The sequence below is a fragment of the Carassius auratus genome, chromosome 22 (assembly GCF_003368295.1).
Source record: "Carassius auratus strain Wakin chromosome 22, ASM336829v1, whole genome shotgun sequence".
NCBI classification, from domain to species: domain Eukaryota; kingdom Metazoa; phylum Chordata; class Actinopteri; order Cypriniformes; family Cyprinidae; genus Carassius; species Carassius auratus.
In genome coordinates, this window is record NC_039264.1 from 15,855,863 (window position 1) to 15,870,508 (window position 14,646).

The window sequence follows — 14,646 nt, forward strand, 5'->3', positions numbered from 1 at the left end:
ATATATATATATATATATATATATATATATATATATATATATATATATATATATATATAAACAAAAGAAAGCAAGAAAAACTACAAATCATCTGAAACCCGAGCTTTTTCTGATTAAATCAAGTCTTTGAAATTGAGCAATCCGTCTCAATGACTCTCGGTAGCTTGAATCTCACTTGTGAACCATTATATTGGCGGTTTTGACTTGAGGGTGCTGAACATGGTTCCTGCTGTCTTATGAGAGAATTAACGATGTCAAGACCCCGTCAACCTGTACAACCAATTAAATCACAAGATTTCTTCATGGCCTATGGGAAATATGATTAAGTGAGATCAGTACCGGGCTCCGGCCTGTCAGGTCAAAGGCAGAATCTGCATAGACGACTCACTCATGAGATTACCGCCTCCAAAAGTTTCACATGGCTGGCAAGAACTTTATAGCACAAATCTCAAGTCAGAACACACACTGTGATGGTCACTCACTGATTTAATATGTTTTTAGCATTTCTGAGAGGTGGAAAATAGTGTTTATCTCAGTGTAATACTTAAACTAAAAAAGAAAAAAAGGAAGTAAAATCTATAATAAAAATTAAAGGTGATCGAGCATAACAACTTTCAAATATACAGTGGATTAAACAAATCTTTCATTTTGGCTACCTCTTCTTGTAGTGATTTAACTAGAAATGTGAAGAACAATAAAAACGGTTTAATTGTGTGTTAAAAGGCAAAACCATAATGAATCGACATCTCACGTAACTGTCTGCATGGCTGTCCAAGTCCCTCAAGGCCATTCTTTTATTCCCCTTCCGTTATTGAATTTCTCAATGAAACCTTTTGCACCTGCAGTCAGCTTTATTGTCCACTTATATTATCCAAGATTAACGAATTCAGAAGATAGAAAGAGTGCTGTTAGGCAAGGAGTTTTGATTCTGAGTCAGAAAATCGTGAAACAAAAAAAAAAAAGAAAATTAAAATCAAAACATAACCAATAATTAGTCAAAAAAGCCCATCGAGACACAAAATGCCAGGACTGGAGGGTACATCCCAACAGTTTAGCAATAACCAGAGTAGTCAGAGGCTGAGGTTGTTTTTGCTGTCCTTTGTAGACTATTCACTTGCCCCACCCTCCCACATCTCCTTAAGAGTTCAGTTTAACAAAATCATCCCATCACATTCAAACCCCAACTTGCAACACCCCCCGCCCCTTCTAAAAATCCCATAATGCAAAGAAACAACGCACTGGTGTGGAACTACAAAAGTTCCCCATCCTCCTGCTCCGGAGGTTTTGGCAAACATTAGGGTGGCACGTAAGGGGGTGGCGATCTGTATGGGGTCATGTTCTTGGGGCGGGATCCTTTCCCCTCCATTGGTGTAGAGAAGGGTGGTGGTGGCTGGTAGGGAGGGGCATTAGGATCCTCATCATGTAGTGGTGTATACTCTCCCAAAAGGTCCTGGTTCAGAGGTGTTGTCTCTGGACTAGCCATGTTGGGATACTCTGGTGGAGGAAGCGGAGGCTTCTCCTCTTGAAGGATAAGGGGCATGCTGGAAGATGGGGGTGGCTTAGAGTCATCAAGCTCATCCGCAAAAATAATGGGCACTCCTTTCTTGATGAAAGTTGCTTGGTCTTCGATTGTCAGCTTGCCCTTGCGCTTCTTGCGATAGCAAATCATGGCAATGATTCCCGCTATCAACAAAATTGCTGCAACCACCACTGCCGGAATGACGGTGTGAAGATACACATCATCATTGCTCTGTCTTCCAGCACCCACAGCGGGAGTAACAGGAGAGGTGGTCGGATCTGGGATCTCACCTAATGGGACAAACATGTAATTGCGACAGCTTGCTGTGCCTCTGACATTGATATTTAAGGCCTTGAAATCTGGTTCCATAACATGTGTGAACTGTGGTGAGGGTCTACCCTCATTATTAGAGATTCTTCTGCTCAGCTGCTGTATTTGCTCTCTTGGGCAGGGGTTTTGCTGAAGGCTGTTATTGGTCCATTCAACTATGATAGATCCCTTCGTGATGTTTTTCAGTGTAACAGTGCTACTGTTGCGATCACCAAAAGACTGGGCCAGTTTCTTGACGAGAAGGATCTTCTTGTGAATGTCATTGGTGACTGAACGTGCATCTCCTTCAAATACAGCAGTAAACAAGACCGGTGACTTAACATTGTTTCCCCATCGATTAACACGGACCTCAAAGGCATCTATTGCATAGAGACCTCCTTTGTCAGTTGCTTGCATGAAATACTCATGTTTTCCTTCATGCCCCTGGTCTGGTAATCCATAGAGCAACTGGCTTGTGCTGTTGAACTGTATCCAAGAATCATCTCCAACCACATCATTGCCCTTGCGCAAGGTGAGTCTCAACTTATCAGTAGTTCCATCCTCTTTGTCGAAAAATGTATCAGGTGGAACCTTCACCTCAAAGTAGGTGCCAACGTAGGCATTCACCTGGTCGATTGGGTTTTGCAGCTGGGGTTTTATATTGCCTTCGATTTGGATAACAGGGGGTGTTGTGCGCCTTGGTGGCTTGGTTGTGGTAGTCTTGGGTTCTCTTGGTATCGGAGTTGTCTTGGGTCTCTTTGTAGGTCTTCTGGTCGGTTTCCTGGTGGTGGGTGTTGCTGGGGTCACAGAGGGCCCAACATACACAGGCCTGGTCATGGTGGGCTGGATGGTGATTGTGCTGGTGGTGTCTATTACTCGTGTTGGCTGAGGGGGGCCTAAAGTTGGAGTGTAAGCAGGGGGATCTTTGTTTCGAATGGTAGGTTTCATAGGAAGTGGCATAGGACCACGAACAGGTGGGGCAGAACTCTCTGAGGTAGGAGCAATAGATGGAGAAGTCGGTGTGGGAACGATACGGGTTGGGGGGTCAGGGTAAGTTGTTGGGGGTGGTAATGATTGCATGGGAGTGGGGGTGTTGTTGAGCTGCCTTCGCACCCTTTTAGGTACATAGGGCTTTTTGTTAGCGATATGCCATCCAACGACCGGATATCCCAACTGTGCAGACATGGTTCCCTCTTTTGCTGGAACCTGAACACTACTGATATCAGGAATGCTGCTTTGATCCAGACTGCAACCAAGTTTCCAGGACAAAAGGGCTCCATTTTCAACCACTTTCTTGGCATTTCCCGGGCCTGCCATGAAAGCAGACATGTCAAACAAACGGTTGTTGACCACAGGCAAAATCTTCATGTGCTGAAGTCCCATGCCAGAGAACTTCTTCATGTTAGCAAGTAGTTCCACCCTCTGCTTCGGGCACATCTTTGTGAGGTCAGCATCCAGAATGACAGTAAGGACAGTAACAGGTTCCTCATTGCCACAGATGAAAGGTTGGACATCATTGCTGGCTGACTGTTGAATTGCAAGCTGAAAAGGGTCAGTATCAGCATGCTCCTCTGGGTGCACCTCAATGGAGAACACATCCGGGCTATGGGAGACTTGGCTCTCATTAGAAACAGAAACAGATATGTAGTGAACACCCTTGTCTGTCTCTAGAGGAAGGCCTTGAAGTGTGCCACTCTCTGCATCCCAGTGCAACCATGCTGGGAGCACATCCTTGCTTGCTTCTGTGATCTGTAAAATAGGAGGAGAAATAACAATTACCACACTTGAATGACTTGAATCTGAAATGTAACAAGACAAATGAGCTTACAGTGATTCCAGATATGCACTGCCAAGTCAAACAACTTAAAACCTGAATGTAAATCCCACTTTATAATATGACTAATATCCAATCACATGAATCAAAGCTGTCTTTGACGCATCATTTGTAGTTTTTGTATTCAGTATTTCCTGGTTGTGAGCAAAGTCAGTATCTTGAAATTCAGTAAGAGGAGTAAAGACTAAAATGAATGAGTGCTCATAGAGTGGCATAGAGCTCCCTGCGGCAGAAGATACTCCACCAGCTGGAGAGATGTTCAACGAGCGCTCAATCAAAAATAACCAATAATGAATCAATGGCATTGAGATGATCCATTAGCAAAAACACGCTTCTTTGCAAATGCAAAAATACATCCTCTGCTTCCAGCCCCTTAATATGATCATTAATAAGTCCTGGTTCATACATTATGTAGAGCCAGAGCTCATGGGTTGGGTCATTAAAACTCAAACCAGTGCACCGCAGTCACTAAGGGAGTGAGGGCATCAGCAGCTGGGCTTTTTATTTAAATTGACAGCCTTCAAAAGGTTTAGACACAAAAATGCACCAGCACCACACCCCTCTCTCTGCCTTTCACAATCTTGATTTTGAATGTTCCCATCAACCAGTCAGTACATGTGTGCGAGTTTGATTGTGAACCTATTTGATCACTTAGAGTCATTAATAATTCAGGTGGGAGTCTAATTATAGGCTAATCTATAGTCTTGTTGATTGATAGTGTGTGTTTGAAACATCAACACAGCTTCACTTCAAAAGGTATGTGGCTTGCACAGAACAGTGGTATTTTAGCAGATGCAAAATAACAATCATTTACACCACTTGAAGCTGTCAAATTTAAATTTGTTTCCACAAAGTCAAACCAATCTGGAATGACATTAGAGAGTATAAAAAAAAGAGAAGAAAATTGGAAACCTTTTATATTTTAGGGTGAATTATTCCTTTAAAACACAGAAATGGGCCACAGCTATCAATTACAGAATGTGTCAAACTACGATCAATTCTGGAATCATCCTTCAATTAGAGAATTGATTCTGCACTGCCACTGAATCTATACTTGCGTTTCGCCTCATTATCTGTAAAAACCACAGCTAATAGATATACAGCATTGGCAAAAATTACCTTACATATTCTGTTTATATTCAAACTGAAACCATCCCTGCAATGAAACATATGGCACAGATGGCATGTGTCTACATTCTGGTGCCTCTTCAGGCCTTGCTTTAGAACAAAACGGAAGGTTAAGGCAAGTCTTCAATGCTGCCTTCTGAAACTAGAGCATCAGTGACAAAACGAACACACACACACACACACACACACACATACACACACACACGTTAACATTCAGGGAACCACATAGTTTCCATAGTGATGATTCATGCAACCCACACTAAAGACAGTATAACTTCTGCCAAAGGCATGTTTCTCTTGACTTAAATGTAGAAAGCAAGTAAAGACAGAAACGAGTGCAGAGAGTACGTCAACAACGAGAATATTTACGAGTTGATTTTTCCTTCCTATTTCAGTTGCTGCGGCAAAGCTGTTGGGATGTTTCCAAATGGCACATGTAGAAAATCACATTCCTTTCCAAAGGTCATGTTAAGCAAAATGAGAGAGCCCACTTGGGTCACCTTTCACTGAATCTTTTTCCATACAAGGAATGGGAATGGCGACTGTCAGTCTTTAACATTCTGCCAAACTTTTAGAGCTGTTGTGCTCTACAGTAGAAAGGGAGTCAAGCAAGTGTGGAGCAACGTAAAAGTGAGCATCTAAATGACAATTTTAATTTTGGATGAACCATCCCTTTAACAACACTTGGGACCTCTGTGATAGGGTTGTAATAGCAAAATCTAAAAGTCCTGATGAGAAGAATAAACTTTTCCCCACTGAAATGAAGGAATTACATGGATAAATCAAAACTCCCTTCGTTGTGGGTCGAATAAAGCCGCCCATTGTTAGGGCACGCTTACAGAAGAGTCTGCAGGAATAAAAGATCCCATTGTTGGGATATGAAGACAGCTGAAAAGATAAGATTCATAGTTCTGAAGGAGTAGGCTCAGGCATGTCTTTGTGATATTAGAGAGAGAAATGGAGACAAAGGAGGCGGTGGGGAGAATTTGAAGTGGGAGAGCCCTTTAGTTTGGCCAAGCAGATGTTTACAAGAAATGACTAACCCATTTATTTTGGTTAAAAATTCATGCAACTCCACTCATCTCTGTCTCTGAACACATTTGCACATGCTTCATCACACATCACATTTTGAGGAGCGAAGTATTTGCACTTCTAATTTCAAGACAGAATGACAAAAAAAGTGATAACCTACTCTAACCTAGTGAAAACGGATGGCCATTTTCAGTGGACTGTGGAACATGACCCATTTTTATGCCGAAAATTACAAATGAAATGTGGGGTGTGTTTAGGTCACTTAAAAGAGGGATTTACAAAGGGGAAGGGATTTTCAGCCGTCTAGCAGAAATCAAAACAGGCTTCAAGTGGCTGATGGCATTCCATTTCTTCAACCTTCATCTGGGTAAATGAAAGTTATCATATGAATGCCGATTCTGCATGCTGACATTTTTCTAGACAGGGAATGAAATGGAAACAGAATAAAAGGCTCACCGGGAGAGCAGCTGTTTGTTTATAATAAAACTTTAAATTGCTATTCGGTGAGGAGGGAATGTCAGCTTTTGATCCTAGCGGCGAAACAAGCATGAACAAAGGAGAAAACTGTTAACGTGTAGAGGGGGGAAAAATGCAGTGAAGATAAATCTCATGAATGGCAAGGAGTATTCTTTATCGTGGATTGGTATCGAAACACTGACATGTTATGAAAGAGTGAAAATTACAGCTCTTCTGGCCTTGTCATTCATGGCTGACTGGTGGAGATGGGCATATGCAGTAACTCGACATTTGAATTCAACATAGGACCTATTTGATAGGACATCTGCAAAATAAGGAGCCTGAAGAAAGAGGGATAAATTCTAAAAGTGGGGCTTATTTATGGTGTAAATCCACAGAGCTCCATTTCCTGAAACAATCACAAGGAGAACGGTCAAGGACACTTAACTAGTTAACCCCTAACTGCCCTCTAGTGGACATAACAGGCACCGCAGTGTTGTTTCATTCACACAAGCCAAAGGCTGTGTTCTGTTCCCTTTGTTTTCAATCCCACCTAAAATGAGAAATTACAGGACCTCGTTTCTGAAAATGAGAAGGCTGCATAAAGACTGCTGAAAGGCCAGTGGTGCGGCAGAGTAATTCTAGTCTGCTATGACACCGGCACCGCAAAAGCTGGTTGCTATGCAGAGAGCATCATAACAAAAAGGCGAATATGCATCCACGAGACCCAGACGGAGCAATCTTGAGTTACATACGTCTCCCCTTCGACATACAGTGACTCATATTTCCAAAGCCATTTTATTATCAGCTGCAGGAATACAACTTTTCCACTGCCTCACTGCTGAGGCTAATTAGGTTTCAGTGCCAGTCTTTGTGCTGAAAAAGGGAGGGGCTGGAGAGAAGATGAAGGATCCTGCCGTCACGGACGAGTGTGAAGGAGCAGGAGGAGAGGAATTCAGAGAAATGAAAGGATGAGGGAGAGAGAAGCTCGCTGAGTCGTTCAAACAGGATCGACATTAGCATCTGCCTCCATATCTCAAAATGATTGAGCAATTGTCAATTGGCTTTGACATTTAAGACTAGAGCTTTGTGCTGTTTTATTTATGTTCAAAACAGGACAAGCGGATGTTAAGTTCTCTCTTTTTAAGCCTGTCCCCTTGGTTCCTTTTGATAAAATGGAGGCAAGAAATGTAAAAGCATGAAGTAGGTCAGTGACTTCAAAAGGATCTTTTGCACAGTAGGTTATTTATGAATATCTGAGGGTCCGAGCATTTCGTGGAAACCATACAGATGGGTCTGGTGTGAACAAAGGTCTTTGGACTTTACTGACTCAAGATATTACTGAGTGGTATTTTATTAGAATTCAAATAAAATCAAAATTCAACTGAAATATTAAGTGTAAACAAGATTATAGTTTGTGTCGTAAGTTAATGTAAACTTTTATTTTTATTTTTTAAATTCAGGTTTATGCATTTATATTGTAGGAAAATTACCTATGTTATCTATGTATCTTTCTATATACTGAGGCCATATTTACGAATGACAGTATGATCATAATCACCTTTACCACTCTGCTAGGTTTTTTTGTGCAACCAATCCAAGTTTTTAAACACTGCAGTTGACCAATATATCGCCAAGGCCGATATATTGGCCATTATTTGTCATTTTTCCAATATCGGAATCGGCAGTTACGTTTTTCTGTTTGGCTGACGTGTTCGCGGCGGGACTTTTATTTTGACGATGCTGAGAAAGGCAACGCATAAGCACACAGTGCTCACATTCTCCATCTTGTTCGATGTCGTCATTAACATTTCTGTCTAATACAGATATAAGTTTGTCTAATAATCAGATATAATTAATCTATGCAAAAAGTATTATAATGGTTGCTTTTATATTGTAAGTAATTGAAAGACAAAAATAATACTTTCTTGTTTGCAATCAGGATTAAAAAAATGCGCATTTATATAATTTAAACAAATCTTTGAATGGCTAATGACCATTTAATTTCACAAACCTTGCAAACTCAAGTTTTGAGATCTTGTGAAGTGTGCATTTTTATCTGGCATGATCGCGTGTTCTCTGTGTGATGGTCGGTCCATGTGAACTGAATGCTTTAAATTTTAATTTTAAATAAGCTACATATCAGCCATATATAGACCCCCTTGCTTTCCAAGATATCGGCAGTCAAAAAAAAAAAAAATATCAGTCAACCACTAGATTCAATTCATTTTTTCATGACACCAGAAAATTATTTATCATTTGCAAAGATGATTCTAAATGCTGTTAAGGAACGAGAGGGGAAGTTCACTGTGGGCTATTAGTCTGGACAGGTCTGAATGGCTATGCAAAGGAACAGCTGTAGGCAGCTTTAACTGTTGGGCGGTGGATTCTTTGGCACAGCTGTCAAGACAGATTTTCCGAAAGTGCACAAAGGGGCTTGTGGTTTCAACTTAAAAATGCGCTTGACAGGGCAGAAATGATCCAGTGAATGTAGGATTACAAAGAAACTCTGGGAGAGCCACCCAACATTCTGATGGGACGGAGAAACACAATGAACAGATACGGACAGGGTCACGCTTTTAACAACAGTTGACATGGACGGGGTGGTTAAAAATGTCTCATAAATGGCTGGGTGGTCAACAAAAGATGCCTGGTCAGGGCTGCATTGTGTCTGCACCATTAGTGCACTGCTCGGTTTTCAGAATGAAAGAAATGCAAGCTGACAAGCTGCTAGAAGCACACACCTTGTTGGGCTTTATACAAATAGCCGATTGTAGCATCAGCTACACAAAAGCAGAAAATAAATTCCATGCCCTCACAGAAATTTTGGAAAACAAACAGATTTGTTTATGCTGTTGATCTAAATGTAAAGCACCTCCCATGCATCAGCCCACAGTTTTCTGAAAGCTCTCTGCCATCCAGAATACGGACCACGTGTTTGCAAGTAGTATTGCGTTATTACAGGGACCAACACATTTTATGGTCCATCAGTCATAAGGAAAGCGTAGAATAAGATTTGAGCAGCGCTTGGGGCAAAGTCACGTATTTTGCACTGACTGAGTACATTGGCTGAGGAGTGTGGTGCTATCTGATAGACCAGGGACGATCCACTGAGCACTAAAGGACAAATATGTTTGCATGCATTTGCAACGCATTTTGAAGGATGCCATGTGCACTGAAGGAACACCCTCTCACCTTTACTGTGCTCCTGGAGTTCTTCGCTTTGATGGGCACCAACATTTGGAACACCCGGCCCACCACCGCTGAGGAGTCTGGGAAGCCAACGGGCTGCGACACCGCAGCTACTGCCGCTTCCACCTCATGTAGGTCTGACAGCACCGCCGAGTGCATAGATGCCTCCAACTGCCCTACATCACCTAGAACTTCCATTGGGTTCTGATCCCAGGAAGCCCGCACTTCTGTTACTGTCAGCACCATTGCGATCAGCAGCACCAGAAAAGTCCTGTCCCTCTGCCCCATCATGGGGCATCCCCCATCCCGGGACTTTCTCAGTTTATTGCGCATGTCTGCTTTTATTTTTTCTTGCTCGCACAAAAGAGGACGTCCAGTTGAGGGGGCAGCATGCACCCCACTGAGTCTGAAAGAACTGATCCTCTTTTCAAAAGCTCAATCCTCTCCTTTTGTTCCCGTTGCCGGCCCCTTTTCCCTCCTTTTGTGGAAGTTCCCTCAGTAGTTCTGAAATCCCATAGTTAAGGGGCTGCCTCTGAGACCTGCACTGAGAAAGAGAAAGAGAGGAATTAATTAACAAGCATTTCAATAGCAAAAGACTACTCTGATTTGTCCGACCAATGCACCTTCAGAGTGATCCGTCATGTTGGCACTGTAAAATGGGGAAAAAATAAAGCTGTTGGTATTAGCTTATGTACTTGTTCAGGTTTACCCAACCATCTACAGGGTCATAGTATCGGAAGTGGGTCTTTATACAAGACATGTTAGCTGGGTTTCCATCCAAAATTGCTGATTTAATTTATATTCAAAATTGGAATTTCGCATGAAACATTTGTGAATAAGCACCGATTCGATCCTACGAGTCAAAGATAACTATTTTCACTTCCTGATAAACTGGAACGAAATATCTCTAAGACAAGTAGGAGAAGCAACTGGTTATAATAATTTTCATTTTTAATAAATTAGTCACACAATAAATGCAGTCATTGCTTTCGGAGCAGATGCCTGCTGTTTGGGAATGCAGTCATGTTATTAAAAAGGCAATACAGAAAGACTTTGACGACAGACATTGCTCGGGCATTTAAGAATGACCATAACAACATTTCACATGCTGTGCAACGAGATCAGTCAACCGTTTAGTCAGGTTATGTTGTCCCATAGTGCAAAGTCACATGACTTTTTAGATGTTTCCATCTTCCATTATTTGCATTCAAAAACCTCAAGGGAGCTTAAAAACCGTTTTGCAAGTTATGGTTTATTTTTATTTATTTTTTTATTGACATTTCCGTCACTTGTTTTCAATGGAATAATTAAATGCGCATGAAAACGATGATGGAAAGATAGATATGTTTGTATTCAAAAATAGTTAGATGCAGCTGACTAAAACAAATCTTGAGATGCATAAAATATATTTTTATACCTAGTAATAGTTTTTAGATATTTAAAACACAATGCTCATGGTATACACATGCACACACAAATAACATGCAAACTTGTTGGCCTGACTAGTTGTTTGTTACATTACAATTACATTAGTCAATTAGGTCAAAACCCAATTCAAATACCATCCAAGGTATCAAATAAGTTACGTATCATTAAGTTGCCGTAAATCACTTTAGGTTAATGGTATAAGCCAGATCTTCAGTCTCTGCCAGCACTGATGTTTCGCAGTGCTTGCTTACCCACATGCACGCATACACAGGTGGATCAAGACTAATCTGATTACCATTCACAGCTCTCTCTCCTTTTTCTCCTCTCACACTGTGCCTTTCATTCGCTCCCTGCCTCATTCGTCACCGAACATGTCCCTGAAAAAAAAACACCCTGCACTAGAAGAGTAACCCGCTCCATGAGCGTTGAAAGAAATGGACGGAGACAGGGGGTCAGTCCATAGCGACCAACTGGTTCAAACACTTCAGAGGAATGCACACCATCTGAATTGTCTCTTGGGGGGAGAGCTCTACACTCTAGAAGTTTGTTATTCATGCAGGTCTTTCATTCAGAAAGGAAGACGAAAAAGCCTGCAGTGAAAAGAGGGATGGGTTTAGTGCAGGCTGGGCCGCAGATTTTATGCATTTGAAGAGGGAGCTGCTCTGCACAATGCAGCTCATTTCCCCTGAGAACTGCTCTTAAGCCCTTGTATCCAACCTATGAACGAGAGAAGCGGATACGAGACGGGTGAGGCGGTCTCTCACGCTCCCTGTGTTCGGTAGGAAGGGAGCTTCTTCAGAAGACTCCCAAACAGCAACACTGTAGGTCCAATTCACCTTGCTATCTTTCGGAGATTCATTCTGAAAGCCAGTAGGGAAGTTACTCCTATAACAAAGTCCAAATAATCAACAATCATTTTCAAAGTCAGGTTTATTTGCGGTCTCAGCCAGACGCCGACAAAACACAGTCTGAGAATGTTTAGATTATCCTTTGGTGTCTTTCTAAGACATATGGTGGAAGGAAAAACAAAACAAAAACACGAATACTACCGAGAGCAATAATATTGTGATACTGTGATAGAACATAAGGTGTGTTTGCAGGTTAAGAGTAGGAATTTCAGAGAAATGTTTAACAAAACATTAGATTTACTCAAACTGTGTGCGAGCCAAGGCTCATCAACTCCCGACAAACTGCTGGGAAGCTTCCGCCATAGGTTTTTAAATAAAAATAAATTCAAATCAGATTCCTTCAGTTCGATAAGCTATTCATTTCAAGTCACCACCGACTGAATCATTGGGATTTAGTGTCTGACTAATCTTGCGAAGGCTCTAAAGTTTCGAGTCATTTGGAACGGGTCACTGAAGTCCAGAGTCTCTTACATTTTTGTTTCCAATAGGAGCTTAGTGGAGAATTTATAATAACTGCTGATGTACCTCACAGGCCAACAAATAAATCTGCTAGAAATGTGTTATTCAGATTTTGCACGGAGTGAAGACAGTACCATTTTCGATTTTCACACAGCAAAACAAGTCTTTGAAATGTCACCATAAACAATAGCTACTTCAGTTTTTTTTATTTCCCCTAATTTCCTAATACTTGTGGTTTTAAAGTGAAATTTGTGCATGTTGCTCCAAAGACATGTTTCCTGATAAAAAAGTGAACAACCTGCCACTTGAACTCAGTTTACTTTCTGGCAAGTCCTGTTATTGTTCAACCCCTCCCCTTCAATCAATCCTCAGTCAATTCCTGACAGACAAGTCTTGTTGGATAGTTAGAAAAGTCATGCAAGTACAAACGAGATGTGAACACTTTTTATGTTCACATATAAAGATTACAGAACTGTTGTTCATGAATATGTTACTACTGAGACACCTGCACCCACGACTTCCTTCTGCAAGGCTCTATCACAAAAACACTCACTCTTTAAACATTCAACACCTCAGACATCAGATTATCATGCTGTTTTGTAATACCTGCCAAACACGTGCTTTAAACACCGCCAGTGCTCTAGTTTTAAACTTGTTAAGTCAATCTTTTTTGACACGCACTGTAGACTTAAGACGAGAACTCCACCTCCTGCTGAAAACCATGTCACCCTTTTTTAAGGTTTTTTTTAAATCTGTAGAATGCCTGAAGTCTTATCACACATCATTGACGCTGACAGGTATGACTGGAGGTACAGTCAGTAGCATGACCCTTTTCAGCTTTCTGCACTTTTCCACTACAGTCCCACCATTGAGCATTCACAAAGAGCCTGATGGAATTGGCAGGTACATGAAAGAACTTAAACCTCATCTCCGGTTACGGATAAAGACGCCCATTCATTTCTCAGGAATGGCGGGCTGCTTTCAAAAAGGTGGAAAAAGGGGACCTATCACAGCATTCCTCCCTTGATCAGCCCGGCATAAGAATCTGCATTGGTCGCAAGAACCCTGCCGCCAGTCTCACCGGCAGTAGACTCGGACTCTTTCAGTAGTCAAACTTGACCCAAGAAGCCTTTGAAATGGACCTTTCTGCTCTAAAGACAAAATGGAAATCATTTCATGTGTGGGGAAAAAAAAAGAGAATCCTGAAGGCTAGTCTCCACATGCCAGCACAACTACAGAGGGCCATTGTGTTGGAGGCCTGAAACAGTCCAGTGGACGCTCCGGGAGATTAGGATTTGACAGGGATGTATGTAGGTTGGGGGAGAGGGTAAGCAGTAATAGGTTTGCCGACAGTGCAGTTGGCAAAGGGGAAGAGCGCCCTTTGCCCTGGTACCATGGTGACACCCCTTGTCCATCACCCCCCTGGGCCCCATGCTATTGGACAAGCTTATAAAAGGCATTGAGTCACGCATTCCAGCTGGAGCAAGTCACCGATGTTTACTCACAGCCTCTAACTTTGAAAAAAAAAAAAGAGAGCCAAGGTGGCTAAGTCCAAAGTGATTAAGTCCAATAACAAAAAGAATCGCCACCTTAATTTAGTTGTTTAATATGCCAAAAGAGTTGACAAAATGTATTTCCCATTAAATCACAATGCATAGTTGATGATCCTTAGGAAAAATATTTCACTCATCTGTAACTGGAAGGACTAGTCTTGTGCACTTACCTCAGAGCAAATACTGTTGATGCCATAAAAACACATTTACCAAAGCTCACAGCTGTAATATAAATGCGCCCGCAAGAGAGATCTGAAGAATATGATATAAATAAACATCAGCAACTGAAAACCCAGTAACCCGATGTACGCAGGGTGATGTCAAGTTTATTTTTAAGGATTCTGAAACTAGAGCCTGGCAAAATACAAATTTTTTGCAATATTCTGCTATTAAAATGCTTCAAGCTGAGAACTGAGAATATGACCACAGGCAAGGTGATCTCAAACAGGAATTTTATTCTAGCTAAACAAACTTGATTTTTTTAAACAAGCAGGGAGAGTAAACTGCCTTGGAGCTTCTTGTTTGTGCAAAAATGCAGTTATGCAACATTATAGGAAGGAACGGAGCAGAACATGAGGAGAAAGGTGTATACCAGGCACACTCTTTTTCTTTATTACCTTCCGATTTGAGACCAAAGTATTCATGAATTATTAAACAGAGAGAGATCCCACATTTCATTAGAAGTCATCGGCAACTGCTCACTTTGGTCATTTCATATTGCATGTCTGTATTTCCCTCACTGGTGTTGGCAAGGCACTTGACGCCAAGACTTTAAATAGCTACCAACCCAAAGTACTGCCAAAACAGTAAAACCCTGCGATGCTCTCA

General features: G+C 41.5%; 1 protein-coding gene across 4 annotated transcripts in view; it reads right to left on the reverse strand.

Moving 5' to 3' along the window:
• Positions 1-587: 587 nt before the first annotated feature.
• The window catches only part of dag1 (dystroglycan 1), a 30,888-nt gene continuing 16,829 nt past the window's right edge, over positions 588-14,646 (reverse strand). For 2 of the 4 annotated variants that reach the window (XM_026197915.1, XM_026197917.1), the window contains exons 2-3: positions 9,474-10,009; positions 588-3,577 (exon numbers count right to left, since the gene is read on the reverse strand). In XM_026197915.1, the coding sequence (XP_026053700.1) occupies positions 1,295-3,577; positions 9,474-9,803 (2,613 nt within the window). In that variant the 5' untranslated portion in view covers positions 9,804-10,009 and the 3' untranslated portion in view covers positions 588-1,294. Of the gene's footprint in view, positions 3,578-9,473; positions 10,015-14,646 lie in introns of all 4 variants that reach the window. The other 2 variants (XM_026197914.1, XM_026197913.1) reach the window with 1 other exon arrangement.